At 38.2% G+C, this 22991-nt stretch overlaps 1 protein-coding gene across 1 annotated transcript in view; it reads left to right on the forward strand.

Annotated features, from left to right (window-relative positions):
- The window catches only part of EXOC5 (exocyst complex component 5), a 23553-nt gene extending 927 nt beyond the window's left edge, over window positions 1–22626 (forward strand). Inside the window, exons 2-18 of the mRNA XM_031066203.1 lie at window positions 1625–1772; window positions 2140–2334; window positions 6464–6528; window positions 6972–7000; window positions 7147–7256; window positions 7741–7785; window positions 7894–8034; window positions 9113–9195; window positions 9643–9852; window positions 10101–10136; window positions 11020–11167; window positions 13330–13438; window positions 14121–14241; window positions 14629–14715; window positions 16933–17041; window positions 18361–18576; window positions 20239–22626. Of these exons, the coding sequence (XP_030922063.1) occupies window positions 1625–1772; window positions 2140–2334; window positions 6464–6528; window positions 6972–7000; window positions 7147–7256; window positions 7741–7785; window positions 7894–8034; window positions 9113–9195; window positions 9643–9852; window positions 10101–10136; window positions 11020–11167; window positions 13330–13438; window positions 14121–14241; window positions 14629–14715; window positions 16933–17041; window positions 18361–18576; window positions 20239–20427 (2041 nt within the window). The 3' untranslated portion in view covers window positions 20428–22626. The remainder of the gene's footprint in view (window positions 1–1624; window positions 1773–2139; window positions 2335–6463; window positions 6529–6971; window positions 7001–7146; window positions 7257–7740; window positions 7786–7893; window positions 8035–9112; window positions 9196–9642; window positions 9853–10100; window positions 10137–11019; window positions 11168–13329; window positions 13439–14120; window positions 14242–14628; window positions 14716–16932; window positions 17042–18360; window positions 18577–20238) is intronic.
- The last annotated feature ends 365 nt before the right edge of the window (window positions 22627–22991 follow it).

The raw sequence follows: 22991 nt of genomic DNA on the forward strand, positions 1-22991 counted from the left end.
TCTTTCCCTGTGCTTGTGCCCAGTAGATGCATTAGAGTGGTTCATGATTTGCACAGATTCCTACTTAATTTAACAGATTTTCTGCTGGTTTGCTTGTGTGAACTTCTGGGAGGCAATTCCATATTTTTCAGAACAAGCAGATGAAACCTGCAACAGTAAATATTTTTCTTGTGGCATCTTCTAGTATTGGGGAAGCAGCCAAAATTAATATTGAAAAAGAAACATCTTTTGGTATCTATTTTTTTCTTTTCTGTTTTCTGCTAGCAAGAATATTGGAGTCTTTATTTCTCTTCTGAAAACCTGACCAGCAGCTGCCTCTTCTACTTCTTTCCTTTCTCAATATATTGAGCAGTGCTGCTGAATAAGTGAAGAGTTGACACAAGATCTGTTTAAAAACAAACCCCACCCTGAATCAGTTTGTTAAAATTAATAGAGACTGCCTGCATTTCTCTAGGCTTTTGTTGGAAAGAATGCTTTGTGTCACTGTTGTTTAAATTTGATTTTCAATATACTTCTGTAAACTTAGATGTGTTCCTTGTTTTCTGTGAAATCTGCTGCAATGTGCAGATTGCTCTTGGGCTTCTGGCAAGCAGGGAGTGAAGGAGAGGAGTCATCAACATCTGCCTCAGTCCAGTTTTCTTTAAGAAGTTGTGCCCTCAAGTAACTGACTGGGCTAAAAGCCTCTTCTGACATTAAACCTGGACAGCAAAGTTCTGAAATGTTTCAGATGTTTTCAGTTCTTAGCATGAATTTTATGGCTATGGAGGATCTGGGAGTAATTCATTCCTTGACCAGTGACTGGGGTATTTAGAAAAGTAACAGCTGAAAATATGACAGAAATGGCACAGAATGGACAAAAACAGAAATGAGAAAGGGAGAGGTGTTGAGAATAGAATGAAAAGAACAGAGGGAATTGAAGAATGCATTCAGATGTACTGTGACTGGGAGGAGTAAAATGTGAGTCTGAAAGAAAAGTTAATGATGGGAAAGGGCAGAAAAAACCCTCTAAAATGGGTGTAGGAAGAAGTGAAGTCAGAACAACATTATGAAATTATGGCTGTATCAGTTACTCATTAATAATTACTCATTGTAATGCTGATTGCCAACTTTACAGTGACACGTAGAGAATATTTTTCTGTTGTATCTCTTACAATGAAGGGATGTAGTGGTGTGAGCTTTCTTTTTCCATATGAAGTTATTTCCAAATGATTTCCATTTTTCTTATTTAGGGAAGATGGGGATGTAGGGATTTCTGTATCTGTGGCAGAGCCACATTCTTGAGGGATTGATATTTTGGTGTTCCTCTCTCCTTTGGCCCACCATGCATAGAGTTTTTATGTTATAGAATGGTACACAACCAGGGTGATGTAGTTTAAAACAAAATTTTAGAAACAGCATTTTTCTGAAATATTTAATGTTATATATAATAATATTATTATTATTTTATAAAATATTTATATTTATTTATTTATTTAAATCTTCAATCTAGAAACATTTCTAAGTTGGACATGGTTAGATCAGCCTTGTATACAATTTGCTTTTTTTTTTTGAGGTGTTTTAAACTCTTCAGAAGACAGTGTCTTTCAAACTAAAGTCTGTTTTCCTGTATTTTATTCTAAATCAGATTACTGGAAGAATTTGTAAATCATATCCAAGAATTACAGGTAATGGATGAAAGGATTCAGAGGAAGGTGGAGAAACTAGAACAACAGTGCCAGAAGGAAGCAAAGGAATTTGCCAAGAAAGTACAAGAGCTGCAGAAAAGCAACCAGGTAAATCCAAAAGGTAGAGTCAGTGGGAAGCTGTGCAAATTTTCAAACCATCCTGTGCTCCTTTAACTTTTCTTGGTACAGGGTGTTGCTGTTTGAGATAAGAATAAAGAGAGTTTGATGGCAATTTCTCCTGTCAAAGGAGGCTCATCTGCATGTTCCATTAAGGATTGTTAGCAATGCTGAAAGTGGGGAGTCTTCGCAATAATTTAAAGAAAAACGCTAAGATTTATTTGGGTTGTGTGTAATTAGTTAATTAGCAGTTCTGAGATGCAGCACCTGAATTCACTGGGCTTCTTCCTGAAGGAAATCTTGTCTTTCCTGAAGCAGATGAAATGGAAGTCATGAGTTGAGTGTCTGTGTTCTCCAGGTTGCCTTCCAACATTTCCAAGAACTGGATGAGCACATCAGCTATGTAGCGACTAAGGTCTGTCACCTTGGCGACCAGCTGGAGGGGGTAAACACGCCACGGCAACGGGCTGTGGAGGCTCAGAAGCTGATGAAATACTTTAATGAGTTTCTGGATGGAGAGCTGAAGTCTGATGTTTTTACAAACTCTGAAAAGGTAAGAGCTGTCAGCGGGATGAAAGCAGTTCAAAGCAATGAGCGGGACTGCCCTAATTACAAGCTGCTACCATGACTTACCATGGTCAGACTTCAAACCACTGAGTGACTGACTTGTTAAAGTTTCATTGTTCTGAAATGTAAATTAACAACACTGGGCTGCAGATTGCTGATAAAGCATTTGTATTCAGTGATGCTTAATTTGGCAATGTTGGCATTTTTCATTTTATGAAATTATCGGAGATTTGGGAAACGCTGGGAGGGCAACTTTGGAGTGCAATACAATATCTGCCTGTTTCCTTTGAACCCCTTGCCTCAGATCCATCCTGTAAAGCAGAACGTTTCTGAATGCAACTTCTTTGTGCAACTTTGCTCTGTTGGGTCAGTCCACTGGCCTTGGATACCTTTTTGTCACAGCATGCCTTTGGGCTTTGTGTAGTCCTGTGGTTATGTCTCCACCCTTGGAATTTAGAGGAACCAGGCAGGAAAACTTCAAAGAAATGTTCAAGCATTTTGTTTTTCTTGTGCTTCAAGAGAACGTTCATGAAGCAAATATAATCTGAGTGGTGTGACAAACAGAAATAAACTGAAGGAAAACAATCCAGCTCTAAGCAAAAGGACACATTGGATTTCCCAATGCAGTTTAAATAAAAATGTTGGTTTGGATTTGTTGGGTTTTTTTTTAGTGTATCCTGAAGAATCTTCTTTCTCTCCTTAAATTCTGTGCAGTGCTATGGCTGTAGTCAGGAAAAAAATTATAATATGTGGAAACAGCAAACACTTGATTTGCACATTCAGCAAAAAAATCTGTGCTTGAAATGTGCAGCTCATGGAAGACCTGAGAACAGGTTAATAGTCACCCCCTCCCCACTGAGCTGGAGGTGTCTCTCAGGGAAATGAAAAGCTAATCATTTTATATAGTTGTATTCCCAAGGAGTCACTTGCCCAGTGCCTTTTGATTCATGGTCTGTGGATATAAGGTAATTACTAGTTGATAGCTTGCCCTAATTCAAGAGAGAGCAGAGGAAAAACTTCCCTGATTTCCAAGGGAAACAGAAAGGATTCAGCATAAGGGAAGTTCTTCTATGGACAGCCTTTCCCAGAGCTGCATAAATTCTTTCCTTTCTTTTTTTCTAAGGAGTAATAAAACATGCATTTTACAAATATTTAATGGTGAATAACATGGTGAATAACAAAACTTTTTGTTTGGAATTGTTGTCTGCTGAAGAGGCTCAAAAAATTCAACTTTATTTGTAAATTAAAGTTTCATGATACATCCTGTTGGAGAACCAGAAAAATTTGGTTGATAAATAGAGTGAACCTGGAAATTTGTAAACAAATGAACCTCTGTACACCCCAAAAAATAGTAAGATATTCATCAAATCTGGAGGAAGACAAATGTAAAGGCCTTAAATCTTGTGCCAGTCTGCAGGGGAAGGGTGTGGGAACACAAACAAGAATTTCTGGATACAAGTTATCTTACTGGGGCTAATTTCATCCAGGTGGATTCTTGAACTTTTTCCCCCTGATTTAAACAATAACTTGAAGTGTTTGTAAAAGAGCCTGCCCAGACAGGAGCTGCTACATCTTAATGCATCTTTGTACTAAAAATACTTCTAAAGTATGAGATAGTAACAAACATTCTTAAATGTGAAGCCTTAGTGCTTTGTCAGTGTCTTCTGATCTTCAAACTGGTGGGGGTTTTAGATAATGTTTTAGAGGATGTTGCAATTTTTTGTGCTCTTCCAGTCCTTACACGTGTGGACTTTTCTTTGAGACATTGAGGGGACACTGTGAAAGGAGAGGCACAAAAAAGAACATAGTACAGTTATCTTCTAATTGATACTTTTCTCAATAGTGTCTCTTCTTAAAATCTTTTGGATTCCTTTCTTTCCCTTGTGTTGCTTCCCACTCTCTCCCAGCCACACTGAGCAATTTCTGACTTACTTCTGTGAAGGTTTTCCTTGCTGGCTTGTCCCTTTCTGTGCATTGTGTCTTCACCCTCTGAATCCTTATAATTTCCCTTGTGCTGCTAGCTAACCAATCTTTCTGCTGTGCTGAAGATTCTTGAAGTGAGCAAATCACTCCAACACAATTAAACTATTAAAATGATCAGCAGCTCACTTGTTTATCATTCAATAACATCGTCCTGCTTAATATATTTATTGTTATTCTCATGTCCATTTCTCTGTTTATGTTCTGTACTTAATATTATTTAATTTTGCCTTTTCACTTGTGCATGTTTTGTGTTAAAATTCTTCCTTGCCATTATTTCTCCATGATTTTTCTGCTGTTTTTTTCCCAGATACATTATAGCCCTTAAGTTCTATTTTAAAAAATCAGTATTTATTTTGGTTTTAATGGTTTACAGAAGCCTGATTCAATTAAAAATTAAAGATGTCCGGGTTTAAGCAGAAACTGTGGAGAATTGATTTGTCATGGCTTCTCTTGTGCATGGAAAAAGTCCTGAGTTCAATAAAATCTAAGTTAGTTAACAGCTATTGTGTGAAGAGGAAACAAAGAAAATGTTGTGTTTGTGGGATTTCTTGGTTGGTTTTTTTTTTTTGTTTGTTTTGATTTTGCAGCTTTGGTGAATAACTGCTAATATATGGACAATTGCACAGATCCCAGTTGTTAGGTATTAATGTTGCTGCAAGCTAATAGAAATAACTGCTCTTTCATTGGATTTATTTGAGGAGTGTAGCAGCTTCTGCCTTAAGAGGCTATTGTAAGCTGACAGTTCAAAACATAAGCTGCTCTTAATAGTCAGAATGGATACACTTTGAGTGCCCCTATTTTTGCTGAACAACCAGCCTGGTGTGATGCCTGTGCTCTCTATTCTTACCTGTGTGTCTGCTTCTATTCTTGAAAAGTTTTAATCCAGCCTGCTCTAAGTGGTGGCAGAATAGGATTTCATTACTTCCTTCCCTCTCACTTCAGTTCCCTGCATCATCACTAATTAGAGGAACAAGATAAACTGCAAATTCTGCATGTTCTCCATTGTGCCAGCTTATAAAGCTTTTTAGTCATCAAATAATTCAGGTTGCAAAAGACCTCTGAGACCCTTGAGCCCAAGTTTTGACTGATCACTACCTTGCCACCACTGAGTGCCATGTCCAGTCATTCCTTGAATACCAATATTCCTTATAAACTTTTTCCCCAAAGGAGAAATTTCAGTCTACTGCCAACCAAAAAAAGATAGGGAATTTTTCCTAACATGAATCTAAACCTCCCATGGCACAACTTGAGTCTGTTTCCTCTTTTCCTGTCCCTTGTTCTCTGTGAGCAGAGCCAAATCCCCCTGGGTGCCCCCTGGAATTTTGGAGAGTGAGAAGGTCCCTCCTGAGCCCCCTTTTCTCCAGGCTGAGCCCCCTTACCTGTTCCTCATCAGATGTGCTCCAGCTGGGTCAGGTTTGGCCCAGGCAGCGCTGCTTAAATCCGCACAAGTTCAGTTGCAACCAGCTGCCTTCCCCACACTTTGAAATTTGGGTTTTCCATCATTTTATTCAGCCTAACAAAGCAGTCACTAAGCACCACTAAGATGCACTTCCTGTGCTGACTGATGGGGGAAGAATAATTGATAAAAGATTCTGCTGCCCAGAGCAGAGCACAGATGTGCATGCTGTGTTACCTGTTTATTAACTTTTGTATTCATGCAGCTATTCTTATTGTAGCTCTGTAATTACCTGACTTCCATCTTGATTTTTGCTTTGGACCTCAGAGTTTCTAATCCATCTTACATTTCTACTTGTTTGGGAGAAATCTCTGTTTTAATCCCCTTTTTCCCCTTTCTCCCCTCTCCATGCCAAGCACAGTCATGGCTTTTTTTTGGTATGAGTTGTTTGTCCAGACAGCTCACACACCTCCACAGACATCCCCAGTGGGAGCATGTAATGTGACTTTTCTTCATATTTTGACCTATATTACTTTATGTTAAAGAAAAATACCTTAAGCATCTTAAAAGTACATATGGGAACTTGGAGGGGCTGATCTCTTCCACGGGTATGTCAACTCAACCAGCTTTAGAGATAGGAACTTTGTGTATGAAAATTGGACAGTGCAGGGGGAGGAAAGGAACAGCCCAAAATCAGACCTTCTTTAATGACTCTGTCATGTTTTCTTCTCACCAGATTAAAGAGGCAGCTGATATTATTCAGAAACTGCATTTGATTGCCCAGGAACTGCCTTTTGACAGGTAAAAATCTATCTGAACATCTTTTTAAGAAAGCAAATCTTCGCACAGCTATGATTTTTCTGATGCTTCCCTTGTCTCCCCTTTTGGTGCTGTGCTTAGGGATTCATGGGGCTTTTGAGCTGGATTGTGTGCTTATTTCTCTCTCCTCTATTCTCAAATTTGTGTTCACGCACTCATGTTGTAGGATCATCTTTACATACACATCCTAAACTGCTTAACAGACTTTTAATGGGATAATTTTGCTTTGCTGACTTAATGCTAGATTTGAATTAGATGCTTGTAGGTTTTTAGGGATATAAAGCAGGGAACTTTTCTGTCGTCTTTGTGCTGCATGTTTTCATTTTTAAGCAGAGTGCCTGCTGTTCATGATCCAGGATGCCTGTGATTTCTCATGTGATGTGGATTTGAATTTAATCATGCTATTTTTTTGTTGTTGTTAACAGGTTTTCTGAAGTAAAATCAAAGATAGCAAGTAAGTTATCTATCCAGTTCAATCCATATTGCTGTATTTGAATTGTTAAAGATGATTAAAGAAGTAAGCAATACTGTCAGTATTACAGTTTTTGCCTGAATTACGTAGCCTGATGGGTTTTTGTTGTTATCCCCTTTTCTCTCCAGGTAAGTACCACGATTTAGAGTGCCAGTTAATTCAAGAGTTTACCAGTGCTCAGCGCAGAGGAGAAATCTCCAGGATGAGAGAAGTAGCAGCAGTTTTGCTTCACTTTAAGGTAAAAGCTGAGGGGCTTAATTTAAATATGTGAATAAAACCGACCCACAGCACAATAAGTGCCTGTTTTGAGTGAAGGTATTTGTGTGGGCACAACCCTCATGTCAGATAATGTGTCACTTCAGGACTGAGGTGTTCAATCTGAAATCAAGTGCAGGGGAATAAAGGAAGCAGATGAGGGGGATTGGGGGCAGCATCAGTGGAGAACTTTCTGAGATAATCTCTTCTTGCATGGGTGTGACCTGACTTTCATGCTTGAGAAAGAATGTTGACACTTGAGGTATAGATCCATGTAGAGTGGTGGTAAGGGGAGTTATGTTAGATATGTAAGAAAAATGGGTTTGGAAAAGTCTGTGCTTTGAATGAATTCTGTTTGATTTTTTCCTTTTTTAATTAACTTTTTCACAAGCATTGTATTTTCTTGAGTTTGTTTTGCACTGAAAACATGAACACCCTGCTCTAACATTGTTTTGCTCCTTCCACAGGGCTATTCCCACTGTGTTGATGTGTACATAAAACAGTGTCAAGAGGTAATGCAGTTTGTTTTACATCATTTCTTTATTTACATTACACTGTTGATTTATTTAGTCCTATGGGTTGTTGGAAATATATTCTAAAATGTGCTTCTCAATCCCTAGGGTGCATTCCTGAGGAATGATGTCTTTGAAGATGCAGCCATTCTCTGCCAGAGAGTGAACAAGCAAGTTGGAGAAATCTTTAGCAACCCAGAGACTGTGCTAGCCAAACTCATTCAAAATATCTTTGAAGTTAAACTTCAGGTATTTCAAATTTTAACATGTTGAATTTCATTGAGGAACCTCTTAATAAAAAATATTTTACCTGGTAATAGCAATTAATGAGAATTTAGAGTATTTGTAGTCTTTGTATAAGGGCGTAGAATCAGCTCATTGCTCCATAACAATTAGGACAGATAATCAAGCCCATATCAAATAAATCTCCTTGTGCTCTGAATACAGAGCAGACACTCAAACTCAATATGTAAAATTATTGGGGAATTGCTGTGTTCATTGGGTAATTCATGAGATGTCATACACAAGTTTAATTTCTTCTTTATGCCCCCTACCAAGAATATGTCAGGAAAAGAACTTCCACATTTCTTATCTTTAATTTGCTGATTCTTGGATTTGGGTGTTGTGTGTGAGGTTAGCACTGAATAAGTTAGTCATTTATGTTGTGAGTACTGTCTTGCAGCTAATGCAATATTTATGAAAATCTAGAGTAATTGAAAATACTAAGTTTTTCATCCTGCATACACCCACTTAAGTTCTTAAAGTCAAAAGCATGACTTTCCTTGCAAAAAGCAATTTCCCTGTAGGTGTTGTTCTCATAGTGTGGATTGAGCTTGTGTTTCAACCCCAATTTTGTGTCAGTTTTGAATTAGTATTTTATGCTAAATTATATTTTTGTTTAAATATTCAATGATAAGAAGGCTCTAGGCTTGTATCTGCTTTGTGTATGTATTATGATAAGCAAATATGAAACCATCTCCTTTGCCTTGTCCACTGCATAAATGCTGTGAGGCCTCTGATGCTTTTGCTTCTTAAAGTGAGGGGATTTTGTGTTAGTTGGTCAGACATATTTTCCAAGCCATCTGTCTTTTGTCTTAGCTTCACACATTATTATTTTGTATTATTAAATCACTTTTTTCTACAAGTGTGTTTAACCCCCTCTGTGGATAATGCAGGAAGTGTAAATAAGAGATGTAAAATCAAAGGAGAGATGAATTTCCTTTAAGTAAGATCTACACTTTGCAGGAAATTCCATATAATCTGGGAAGTAATGATTATTTCATTTGGTTGTCAGTTGATCTTCTAACAGATGTACCAAATTTTGCAGAGTTATGTGAAGGACCAGCTGGAAGAACACAGGAAATCAGATGCAGAACAGTATCTTAAAAACCTCTATGATCTATATACAAGGTATTTATAGATCAATGATGAAATTATTGGATTGAAGCTATTGGAAAATAAATAGATTTATTGTCAAGAAAAAGGAGCCAAAAATGTGAAGTTCTCATAAAAGCTGTAATTTTTTTATGTCTATTAACCTTTACAATGATGGGTTTCCTAAGGAAAATTTCAAATGGCCATTATTGTTTTCAATGGGTATTTTTGTGATCTTCAAGAGTAATTTTAAAACTGTGCAAAAGCCAGTCCTCCCCATCTCACTGGCAACTTGATTGCAGTGGAGCTGTGTGTAATTAAACATGAATTATGTGAAATTCTTTACTTAAATGTGAAACTGCTCCAAGTCTTAATCACCATCAGGGTTCTGTTGTGCTGTGTACTTTACAAACATGTAATGCTGTAATTCATCCACATTCAACCTTTTCCTCCCCTTCCCTTCTTTGTTTCTTTTGCATAAAGAACCACTAATCTGTCAAGCAAATTGATGGAATTTAACTTGGGTACTGATAAGCAGACTTTCTTGTCTAAGCTTATCAAGGCCATTTTCATTTCCTACTTGGAGAATTACATTGAGGTGGAAATTGGCTATTTGAAAAGTAGGAGTGCAATGATTCTGCAGCGCTATTATGATTCCAAAAACCACCAGAAGAGGTCCATTGGCACTGGAGGGTAAGTTCCTTTTGGGAAGTTTGATAATTTTGAAGTGGAAGGGAGGTGGTGAGGGGAGAAAGGCTGTATTTGCCATGTCAGATGCACAGTGATGAACTGCCAAAGACCTACAGCTTTTTATAATTTGCTTTCACTTTATGTTCTGCTCAAAAGTGTGTTGCTCTCAGTACATGTGAAATGTACTCAGTGCATGGTATTTGTACATACTGGAAATGAAAAATACCAGTTAAACCTATGTTTCAACTTAGGATCCAGATCCACAAAAGGACTGAAGCAAAACTAAGGTACCTAAAGCATGTATATGTGTGTATCTAAAAGCATACATTTTTTTTCACCTGCCCAGGTCTTGTGGTCCCCTCCCAAGACCTAGGAAGGGGAAAAGACCATAGCAATGTCAGTGAGAAAGCTCTTAGTGAGACCAGAAGATGCAATGGACTTAGAGAAAGGTAAAACAAGACTTCATTATCCTCAGGGTAGAAAAACTAATGAAGGAGTAGTGAGAAGTGGGATAGGAAGTGTTAAAACTTGTGTGAAGCAGAGGTGCTGAGGCTACTGCACCTTTCAAAGAGCTGCTGGGTTCAGTGTGTCAGGAATGAGGAAGGATATGGAAAAAGCAGCAGTGAAGTAATTAAAAAATAAAGCAAAGATGACAATTTAATTTTCTTGGGGAAAATTAAATTTATTGTGGTGCGTAACTGTATGGGTTGTTTTATGCATGGAAATGTGTCGAAGCATGCTTGACTAAATAAAGAACTGCTGAGATAATGGATGAGGATGAGAGGATTTGTGGGTGTGGATGAGATAGGAAGCTCTCATTAGTGTTTGGAAGGTGACAGAGAGGATGGAGGCTAAATCTGTCCAGAGAGCAGAAGTGCTGCAGGATTCCAGTGAAATCACTCATCCCACAAGGGAATGAATAGCTGCTCCCATGTGTGAATGTGCCATTCCAGAACACAGTTGACCATGGAATCAGAGGTGGTAGTTTTGCATTTACTGCCAATTTCTGTTTTTAAAGCTTGCAAGAATTGTCTTAATGCTTGCACATCCTAAACTGTGTCTTGGGTCCTGTTTTTTGAGTTAACAATTAAAAGATGCTAAATTGTTTTTGAGTTTGAGTGCCAGAATTTCCACGTGGTGAAATCTTCTTGGGGTCTGTCTTTGTTCCAGTATTCAAGACCTCAAAGAGAGACTAAGGCAACGAACAAACTTACCCCTGGGGCCAAGCATTGACACACATGGGGAAACTTTCCTGTCCCAAGAAGTGGTGGTTAACCTTTTGCAAGAAACCAAGCAAGCTTTTGAAAGATGTCACAGGGTAAGTTTGCTTCCTGTGACCTCCCTTGATGGTATCATTTTGTATGTGAGATTAAGTCTTGAGCTCAAGTTTTTGGTTGAGGTGTGATAGGAAGGTTGTTGTAAATTTGGAAAGAAAAATTTGTAATTCTTTTGGTTGTTGTAAATTTGGAAAGGAAAGGGCATTTCAAATTGTCTCTTGTGTTTTTCATGGAAATGGAGCCACAGTGGAGGCTGAGCATTTGTTTTTCTATGTGTATCTAGTTGTAATTTTATTACAACTAGAGTTGTAATACAACAGAGTACAATAGAGTATTAATGCTGGCTGTTTTTGGAAGAAGTGGGAATGGTTAAACCTGCTGGCTGCATTGCTTTTCTTACTAAATTAGACCCAAAACCTGAGAAACATTTAGTGTAGTTTTCTTTTCCTGCTTTAAAAATATACTGTTCAACAGCTGTTTTCCTGCCTCAAGTGTAATTTCTTCTTACATTAGTGAATGATCACCAATAAAATACTGAGAGGAATAGTCTTAAACATTATTTACCTTGGTAACCCTCTACAATTCTTTAAAAGCATCAGTCTAACATAAAAAAGGTATTTTACTTCTGATTAAATTGCTGGTTTTACTGCCTGTCAATCATATTTGTCTGGTACTTGGTGTAAATGAAAACCGTTGAAATTTAATTGCAGACTTAAATGTGATTTTTTTTTTATTAGCTAAACACACTGATTTCTAGGAAATTTTAATTCCTTTAACATTCTCAATGAGCTTATGGCAGAAAAACTTCAGATATTTAAATGTTTTAATATTTTATAAACTGAGTGGAGCCATAGACAGAGCAGGGTACAGACACAAGACTTTTACCTGCACACCCTTGGGATCACCATCTTCCTCAGGGTGAGAATCAGTGCCTGTAAGGCAAGCAGGTAGATCATTATTTTTCTCAATATCATAGTTGCTAGAAGCAGTTGTTAAATTCATGATATAAACTATTTTTTTCCACATGTGCACAACCTTTTGTTTCTGCCTTTCTGTTGAGATCAGACTTAATATAAATTATTTTAGAAGAATTGTATTTGAGTGGAAACCCCAATGGATCTTGGCACATAAGGAGATTTCCAGAATTAGGATTTTAGAATTTTAGAATTTAGGGGTTTGTGGTCAAAGCAACTCACTGCAAAAGATAAGTTAGTCCCTGGCTAACTAATTGTGGTATTTATGTCACATAGCAGATGTGTGCAGGGTTCTGCCAGCTGTGACTGCTTTAGGAAAAATAAATTGGTAATTGTAGCCATATATTGAAACATTTCACTGTTTGGAAATCTCTGTTGTTGGGTTTTTGAGTTTTTTTGGGGGGAAATACAGCAGAAATATTTGTGAGTGTTGTGTAAATTATCTTCAGTTGCAGTAGTAACCTTTCTTCCTTGAAGCTTTATAAAAGTCTTCACCTAATTCCTTAGGAACCAAAGCTGTTTTTCCTAGGTACAAAAGCCCTGTCACGTTTTTCTTTAGAAAAGGGATTTACTGACAGGTTGCTGTCCAAAATCCCATGTTGCTTACAGCTCATCAAAGTCCAGATGCTGAGTGTAAATGTGGCCATTGCTGCACTTAATAAAAGTGTTCATGCTCCATTGACTCCAGCTGAACTGTGCTAAATGTAGCCCAGGTTCAGCTGCATTATTTTTGCTGCAGTGCTAAGAGAACACAAACTGGAGCTCCAGCTAACCCAGTGTCCTGCTCCTCACTGTGGCCAGTGCCAGGAGAGTGTTGAAAGAATAAAAAATACAGGATATACATAGAGTAATCTCTTCTGTATGCATTTTCCCAGCATCCAGTGCAGGTTAGGCAGTTCCTGAGACTGCATCTGGAAAACTGTTGTAAGAACTATTAATTAATAACTTCTTTTATTATTACCCTTATAATTATTACTAGAAACTGTTAATGCTTTTATTTGTAGCATCCTGTGGCAGCTTCAGTTTACTTGTAAATGCTGAAGAGTTTATTGATATTACAGTTTGTTCCTGAATAGTTCTCTGTATGGATACTTTTCATTTTGAGTAAAATTCCAATTATTCTGGAATACTTGTTACGTTTTAAGCTTATCCCCTATGCAATATCCAATAAACTTTCAAATCTATGTAGAACTGACCTTTAGGATATTTTTTTTTCTTTTTCTTTAAAGCTCTCTGATCCCTCTGACTTACCCAAGAATGCTTTCAGAATTTTTTCTATGCTTGTAGAGTTCTTATGTACTGAACACATCGATTATGCATTAGAAACAGGCCTTGCTGGTGAGTACAGAATTTCCTGAGCATTTCATCTCCTTGGCCTTTCTGTGCAGATGATCTTTGCTGTGCCTTATTGATTGGCCTTGTTCAGGATGTGTTGGTTAAATTAAATCTGTTTTGTGTGTTTGGGGGTTGACATTTAATGGCTTCTAAAGTATAACTTTCATTTGGGGAATTGATGCACAGATGGAAACGTGCTTCTGTCTTTAGAAACATTTTTATCATAGAAATTGGGACATCAGCATTCCCTACCTCTGTATTCTGTGTCATAACAGGAGAATATTTTTGTATTTAATGACAATGTTTATAGGAATCCCATGCTTTTTTGTATATTTGTGTGCTTAAAGTGACAGTAAATGAGAAAACTGCTTGTTTGAACAAGTTAGAATCTTGACAGTGAGAACCTGTCTGTCTTGTAAGACAGAATCAAACTCACATTCTGAAGGAGTTTTTAAATTGACTGCTCTGTTTTGCCATCAGAAATGTTACCAGTTAGGTATTTCTTATGCTTGTTACCAATATAGCTACGAGAAGAATTCTATATATGGCACCGTGGTAAATTTTTGAAACTCTAAGCCTGTGATTTAAGCATTCATGGAAAAAAATCTGCATATTTAAAAAGTCATCATGCTAATTATAAGAACTGCATATCATTACAATTCTAATGAAACCTCCTTTGCTTCAGGCATTCCCTCTTCTGATTCAAAGAATGCAAATCTTTATTTCTTGGATGTTGTCCACCAGGCCAATACTATTTTCCATTTATTTGACAAGCAGTTCAATGATCATCTGATGCCACTGATCAGGTACCTTTGTTTTGATTAACATTTCCTCTGGTCTTTGTTTTTTTGGTGAAGAAAGCAAATTTTTAATTTCTCATCTCTATTAAGAGAAGTTTATGCTTGGAGTAGTTCAACTTAATATTGTGGGAGGGGGAAGAAGGGAAACAAATTGGTTCCTTTGGAAACAAATTGGAGAGGGTGAGCTCCAGGAATACTGAGAGGAAGGAAGAACATGTTGCTCCATTGAGATTTTGCTGCTGCATTCCAGGTGGGACTCAAGGGGGTTTGTGGCTGTGCCCTTTTCCTGCTGGGGTGGGAAGTCTTCACTAAATTTTGTTGGAAGCAGCAAACCCAGCAGACAAATTAGTTTTGATGTTTTAATACTGTCACACATCTTCTGTGCTGTTGCAGTTCTTCTCCTAAATTATCTGAATGCCTTCAGAAGAAAAAGGATATCATAGAACAAATGGAAGTGAAGCTGGATATGGGCATTGATAGGCAAGTAGAGATTAAAACTTTCTCTTAATCTTTTAAACCACACCTTTGTGATATATGTTAACTGGCCTTTTAAGCATGAATTATTCCTCAACTCAAAACTGATATTTTAATTTTTTAAACAGATAAACATCCATTATTGTACACAGGAAATTTAGATTTTGTGTGGTTAGAGGGTCATGTTTTCCATGGCAGATTTCTGACCCAAAAATGCTTCTGGCAGGATGTTAAAGGATTTTGCTTATGTTGAAAGAGTGCAGTAATTCACTCTTACCTTATTGTCTCAAACTGGTGTTTTTCTACTTTGAAAGAGGGAGAAATGATGATTGAAATAGGTTAAGCACTTGCAGGATTTCCATTAGGAGCAAGGTTTGACAAAAATAGGTTAAATGATTTGCTGGGATCTGTGCAGTGCTATGGATTAGACCAAGTCGTGGAAGTCTGGAGACCTGGAATAATTTTGATTCTGACATTGACTTGCTTTGAGGTTGTGACTCATTTAATCTTTTTTCTATTTCTCAGAATAAAAATGAGGGGATAGCTATAAAAATTGCAAATTAAAATCACAGCTGTTTTGCAGCAGAGGAAAATAATAAACTAACGAGCTTAATATTAGGAAATGGAGCTGTTGTGTGATGCCCTACTTCTGATTTGGGGTATTATTTCCTGCAAGTGCAAGGAGAAGGTGGAAATAGGGGGTGTAAGGTGGCAATTGAGATTTTAGCTGCTCCTGCTGTAGGTGACCTTAGAGGTTCAAACATGAAGTTGGAAGCACTTGAAGCACTGAGGCCATAAGCTTAGATCTAGACAGATACAGGTCAGTCATCAGGATTACAGTGGTTTATATCTGTTTGTGTAAAAGAATTAATTTCTTAAAGACTTAGGAGAACAAGTTCTTGTCAGAAGACAGTATAATCAAAGGTTTGTTGATGAGGAATTGAAAAAAATTGTGTTTCAGCACATAAAAAAGGGAGATGAGTTTTGAGATGAACATTACATGTAAAATGTGTTTGTGGGGCTGCTTTGTGGTGCCACTGATGCTGTTGAGAATTGATTGTCCTGCTTAAAGGAATGAGTTTAAAAAATAAAGAAATTTTTGAAACGTTGATGGTTTCAGCTTTATCTAATATGGAAAAGTCCAAGTGCAGCTTCTTGAAAACCATTCACAGCAATTAGCTATCTCAGTAAAAGTGATTTATTAGTCAAATAGATTTAGTTCAGCTGGTTTTCTCTCAGAATGTATTTTGTGTAAACATCCTTCTGGGAGTGTTTATTCCAAATGGAAATTGAAGAGAATGCAAGATATTATTTCTTTAAATTTCTGTTGGTATGTGGACTTGGAACAAAGTAAATCTGAAATACAATCCTGAGCTCTATGCATAGTAAAAAAAGGAGTTTTTTCCCTCTCTGGTTGCATGTATTCTTCTCCACCCCACTCCAGCTTGAGTCCTTCAAGGCCTGGAATGTCCCTGACAGTTTTGTTGGGAAGGTTGGGGAGATGAGGAGGATGAAGGGCAGGGGAGGGGAAGGGAAGAGAGCCAGGGGGATGTTCCTGGCCAAGGGGCTACTGGGAGAGGTTTGCAGCCTCTGTCTCTGCTTTGCTGCTTGACCTTTGCTTTGGACTCGAAGGAAAGCAGAGCCTTGACCTTAGATAACGTTCTGAACAGATAAATCCTATAAAGGAGAAATAATTGATGCTGTAAAACTCCATTAGATTTCTGGGAGCAAGAGAAATACCAAGCTCTGGCAAAGGAAGAAGTTTCTTCTTTGCCCTCACACTTCCTTCATTTTCCAAGTGTTTTCTGAGGCTTGCTTCTGACTAATATGCAATGTGATCTAATTCTGCTAAACTCCTTGGAATGCTTCCCTCTGATTCTCTCTGAAGGATGCTGTCCAATTCCTCTGAAGAGCTGGATTTGAATGGATTACCTCACAATTCATGTGTCCCCTTTAAAAGCAGCAGCCCAGCAGGCTGCATGCTCTGCTCCAAGACACTGAACTTGAAGGAAAGAGTTTTTAGGGATTTTTTTGGCTGATGCTCTTTTTTCTAACTGCTTTCATACAATCTTCTCTATAGAAAAATGTTAGATGCTGGGTTTTTTCCCTCATTGCTTCATGCTGCTTAGTTTTGTCCAGAATTGTGTCAGTATATATAAATATAAAAGTCAAGAAAAGGAAAAAGTTCCCTTCAAAACCCAATCTGTATTTGTAACTTTAAAGGACACTGAATTGTATGATTGGACAGATGAAGCACATCTTGGCTGCAGAGCAGAAGAAGACAGATTTCAAACCAGAAGATGAAAACAATGTTTTGATTCAATATACAAATGTAAGTAACCAAAGTGTCAGCTCATGAGTGTTATCAGGCACAAGATGCTCCTTACCAAACTCCCATTAAAAAACATGTGTATTTACCTAATTTACTTCCATCTTACACCAAGCACCCCCAAACTCTGTTGTGGACTATTTTCTCAAGCTGAAAAGGAACATGAGTAGTTCTTATCTAGTGTCAGACACAAATCAGTGGGTGCTGCAGGAACTGGCACATTCTTTCCCCTCCCAAGAGGCCCAAATTTGGAACAAAGCTTTTAGCTGATAATTAGCTTTAAGCTATCAGTTTCAGATACTCTTCAGTTGCTGGCTGCTTTTTCCTCTCAGAATGGCAGGAACATGGTAAAGCATCACAGGTACAGCATGAACATTTTGCTGCAGTGTTCTCTCTTCAGTGAATGTGTCTGAATCCCAGCCTAGGGGCTGCTGGGGTGGCTCACATTAGGGAAAAAGGCAGGGAGGAGTAGGGAAAAAACTCAGTGGGAAGAAGTGAGAGCATTCCCTAAATGCCTGCAGCCAGGTGGGAATTGGGAGAAGGGCAGCAGTAGGTAATAGAGTGTGGGAAGGGTGGGAATCCCTGTATGGCTCTTAATTTGGATTTATGATTTTGACTCACAAGAGGTTTTTAATCACACACCACTTTGGTGGATCACTAAATTAAAAATCCAGGTTAAAATGTTCTGTTCTGAACTGATATGAACTATAACTTATTTGAATATTTTGCATCCATCTTTCTACTTGCATTTTTGGACTTTTGTGTGGCAAATAAAAAGAAATGTGGAAAATTATTAATTGGAGAATAAAGTTTTACAACACATCACTGAGATTAATCAGAGTTAGTAACTGAGGTTCAACTGATGGTCAACTCAATGTGGAAGAAAGTAGATTGTCACAGACATATTTGATGAAAAATCCTTTGTTAGGATCTTTTCTCCTGAGAAGCTGAGAACCTTCAGCTCCTTCATGTTTTGCTGCTTTGGAATGTGATCTGGAGAATTGTTTACCCAGCATGTGAAATTGTTTTTACTTGATGACCAATGACAGCCACCTGTGTCGAGGCTGTGAGCAGCCACAAGATTTTATTATCATTCCTTTCTTTTCCTTTCAAGCTTTCTGATGAAATCCTTTCTTCTATTCTTTTAGTATAGTTTTAGTATATAGTTTTCTTTTAATATAATATATATCATAAAATAATAAATCAGCCTTCTGAAGCACGGAGTCAAGATTCTCATCTCTTCCCTCATCCTGGGACCCCTGCGAACACCACCACAGTAGATTACCTAATTCTTACTTGATTCTTTCTATTTTTTAATCTAGGCTTGTGTTAAAGTGTGTGGGTATGTTAGGAAACAGGTGGAAAAGATCAGGAATTCCATGGATGGCAAGAACGTGGACACGGTTTTGATGGAGCTCGGGGTTCGTTTCCATCGCCTCATCTACGAGCACCTCCAGCAATATTCCTACAGCTGCATGGGGGGAATGCTGGCCATTTGTGACGTGGCTGAGTACAGGAAGTGTGCCAAAGACTTCAAGGTGAGCCTGTCTGTAGCTATGATATTATCTGAAAAATCCCTTTGCCAGGATTTTTCTCCTGAGAAGCTGAGAGGCCTCAGGAACAAAATGTAAACAATGGTTATCTGCTGCTGTGGAATGCAACAGGTGCATCTGTGATTGGTCTCATGTGGTTGTTGCTAATTAATGGCCAATCACAGCCCAGCTGTCTTGGACTGTCTAGTCAGTCACGAGATTTTATTATCATTCTTATTATCATTCTTTCCTTTCCTTGCTTAGCCTTCTGATGAAATCCTTTCTTCTGTTCTTTTAGTGTAGTTTTGATATAATATATATAATAAAATAATAAATCAAGCCTTCTGAAACATGGAGTCAACATTCTCGTCTCTTCCCTCATCCTAAGACCCCTGTGAACACCACCACACCTGTCCATCAGGAGGGAGTCATGGTGCTAAATCCTCTCTCTCCTCATCTTTTGAAGATACTGTGGGAATCCTTAAAATGAGAGGGTTTTGGGAAAGCTGCAAAAGGCAGACCTCATGCTGGAACCCAGGACATCCCTCTGGCTGTCCTGAATGGCTTGAGGCCCTGCCTGGGGGGCTCAGAGACCCTGGCACAGAGTCCAAAACACTTGTGCCTTTGATATTGACCCATGGGAAAAATTATCAACCTTATATGAGGAATTACAAGTCAGGAAAGTTTAAGTAGAATGATAGTTAGTTCATCACAGGGTGAAAGTAGAACTTTTGGGTTTTTAGAATGGGGGCTCGGGGTCCCAAGATGGAGGGATTTGGGCGTGCCTTGTCCTTCTTCTTTCTTCTTCTTGGCCTTCATCTTCTGGGTGATGTTGGCACTTTTAGATTGGTTTAGAGTAGAAGCTCACTGTCTAACATAGGTGATAGGTGACCTCAGCAGGCCACAGAAAGAATTTTATAGATAAGAAACAATAAACAACCTTGAGAACCAGAACAGAAGAATTCTGACTCCTTTTTCAACTGCCAGGCTGGAAAAAGAGACTTTCTAATGCATCTTGAGGTCATCCTGACCAGCAGAGATTCTGAGAGCCTCAGACACAGTAGAACTGTGATTAGAGCTAAGCAGCAGCCATGAGATTGGTCAGCAGAAAAATTATGTAAGAAGTAGAAAAGTAAGGACAGACAGAACAATGGCCTGTGTATTAAAGCTTGTCTAGAATAACTCCCTAAGCTGCAGAAGATTTTATCTAGTGAGATATTAGGAAGTTCTAAGCTTAATAATGGAGCTCTGTGCATTGTGTTATAAGGCCTACAAGCAGGTATTGGATTTGAAATAAGCAAGCATTGTTTAAACCAAAGTATGTGTGCTTGTAGTGGTTGGATAGAACTACTGTCAATGTGCTTTTGCTTTGTCTGATTGGTCAAAAAACTTATAAAGTAAGTTGTAACATTAGGTTCTTGGTCTGCTGATGGCATCTTCCCATTGTCAAAACCATGTAATGAGACTGATGCTGGAAAATAAAACAGCTCAAGGCACATTCCTAGCAGTCCCATCCCATTTGTGATTGTAAATAGCCCCTGGCCAGTGATAGATGTAGATGGATATTCTGTTATAAGACTTCAACCTGATGGATATTTTGTTATAAGACTTCAAGCAACTCTAATTTAATTTCTGGTTTTTTTTTCCTTTGTTTCCTCTTGCCCACAGATTGCGCTGGTCTTACAGCTCTTTGATACCCTGCATGCACTTTGCAACCTTCTGGTTGTAGCCCCAGATAATTTGAAGCAGGTTTGCTCAGGAGAACAACTTGCTAACCTGGACAAGAACATCCTTCACTCCTTTGTCCAGCTGCGTGTCGACTACAGGTCTGCTCGTCTGGCTCGCCACTTCAGCTGAGAGCATGGCAGGAAACCTTGCACCTTTGGGCAGCCTCAGTTGTTAGAAAGCACAGGGAATTATTTCTTACCAACCCTGGGTGTAACTTTTGTGGGACAGTGACTGTTCAGGGTAAAGCAGCAGCCATATTTAAACCTGGCCATGTGGAAGGCAAGCAGGTAAAGATCTGGAAGATGTTTCATGTTAGCTCAAGTTCTCCCAGTGAAGAATTTCACAAATCTACTTGCTACTGATTTTTTTTTTTTCTAATTGGAAACATGTTGGTGTAGGAGAGCAAATGGTGCATTGAAAGTATTTTAGTCTTCAATATTGAATTATCAGATACCATTTGTTAGACTTGAACTACAGAGCATAGCATAGGTAATGGATTACATAGAATAGACCAGTGTAAAAACATTCTTCATCAATTTTAATGACTTAGACTTCAGCACAGCTAATCATAATCAAATTATCTTTGATTGGTGTTTCTAAGTCATTTCTTTCATTTAAAAAGTTATCCTACTCAATGTAATTTCTTGCTCTAATTAATTAGCTTGGAATTTCTTTGAGATGTAGGAGTAAAACACTATCCCAGAAAGACATAATTTATTCATTGTGTAGCATTCTAAAAGAACTAAAGTGGTGAAAAGTTTTGGATTTTTTAAAAATTTTATTTTTGGTTCTTTGGCTTTGTTTTGGTTTTTTTTTACCTGATAGTCAAGGGCCCACTGGAATGTACTGGCATTGTATGATCTGACATTATTGTTTCTGTTTGATACCAGCACACTGAGTTTTATATATGCTCCTGAAGTAAATGCAGCTGCCTTGCCTAAGGCATCCTTATTGCAAGGGAAGGTGCCCATTGTTGGGTTACTGTAAAAGAACTTTTTCTCCTGTCTTATTTTGTATGTAAATAAATTCAAATTCTAACGAAGTGAAAGGATAAAATGTAGCCCAGTTTTTGCTATGTGGCAGGAATGGCCCCAGCAAAAACCTAGAGTGGCAAATTCTCATGCTGAAGAGACTTGATCCTCAGTGCCTGAGCAATATAAAATGTTGAAGTGTGTGAAAGCTGCTCTTCCACTGATCATAACTTTGATATTGGACAGAAGCTACTCTGTGTCTGTTGTGCTCCAGGGTTTATTCAGGAGTTCCTGACATGGACTCACAGTGTGCACACAGTGAACTGAAGCAGCAGTGGTGTTTGAAACCTCTGAGCTGGCTTTTCCACAAGCAGCTGGAAATTGTTGTAAATAGACCTTTTTTTTCAGAGTGGGCTCTTGTGGAAACCAGGTTGGAACTGGAGTAGAGCAAATCCTTTCTAACATGTTCCTTCTACTGTGGGCTCAGCACATTGTGGAAACTTCTTCGTGTCCCAATCTCCAGAGCAGCATTTCTGTCCATTCACTTTAAGGGTTGGTCAGAGAATTGGATTTTCCTCTTCTGTTAAAGAATTCCCAGGTGGGGTCAATATTGACAAGACCTGTTGGAACTTCTTTTGCTTAGCTGGGGTTCTCCTGCTTCATTTTGGATTTAGGGGAGCATTCTGTCAGGAAACAAGGGAATGGATGCCAGCCTGGCTCACAGCATCCAGGGAGTCTGGCTGCTCTGCTGGGCTGCTCTGCTCTGTTCCTTGGCCATGGCAAAGCCACAGAGGGGTTTGGACACTGGAGGAGGCACCTGCTTGTACTGCTGCCATTTTTGTTCCAAAAGCTCTGATGTGAATTCAGATGATACCTCTCTGTTACCTCTGTAACTGAAAGCCAACAATTTTAAGGCTGTGGTTTTATGAACCAATACAAAATCTTTCTACAAAAAAAAAAAAAAAATAAAATAAAAGTGTCAATTTGCTAACACTTCAGAACAGTGAACATCATCTTGAGATTGCAGATCACAGAAGTGCTTCAGAATTTGTTGTATGACTGTTTGAATTTTTTTAAGGTTGTATGAAATGTATTTACCATATTCTTTGCTTTGTTAGCTGTGTTTTCCATGCATATGCTCAGTGCAATATTTCCATTATGCCTGTTAACAGGAGGCAGCAAAAAGTAGGTGAACACTTAGATATGTAAACTCTTCCTCAATAAAAAGAATTCCTTCCAGACACTTTTTTCATTTCATTTCCACGTTCCTCGAAGATATTTATACTCAATTGTATAAGCCCTTCTATTTAAAAGAAAAAAAAAAGAAGAATAAAAGTAATTTTACTGACCAAATTTATCACTGGTGTGAGCTTTCTCCTTCCTTTAAAAAACCTCCCCATGCACACACTGGAAGTTTCTGTTTCTGGAGGAGCCTGCATTATCAGTAAGTTTATTTTATAATACAAGTTGCATTGGGATGGGGGAACTATAATTTTCACACATTTTTAAGTTTAGAGCTCTTACAGCATATAATTTAGAAAAATATTTCCAGTGGCTTATGAACGCAATAAAATAGTATCTAAAATACAAATATGCCTTTTAATGTTCATATAATGAGTTAAAGTATTGCCTGTCTAATGTTCCCTCCTACAACATAGGCGTTTATTTATCAGGCTGGCAGCCAAACCTGGGAGGGAGAGAGTGTGTGTGTGTGTAATTATG

The sequence above is a fragment of the Geospiza fortis genome, unplaced genomic scaffold, assembly GCF_000277835.1.
Source record: "Geospiza fortis unplaced genomic scaffold, GeoFor_1.0 scaffold23, whole genome shotgun sequence".
In the NCBI taxonomy this organism is placed as follows: domain Eukaryota; kingdom Metazoa; phylum Chordata; class Aves; order Passeriformes; family Thraupidae; genus Geospiza; species Geospiza fortis.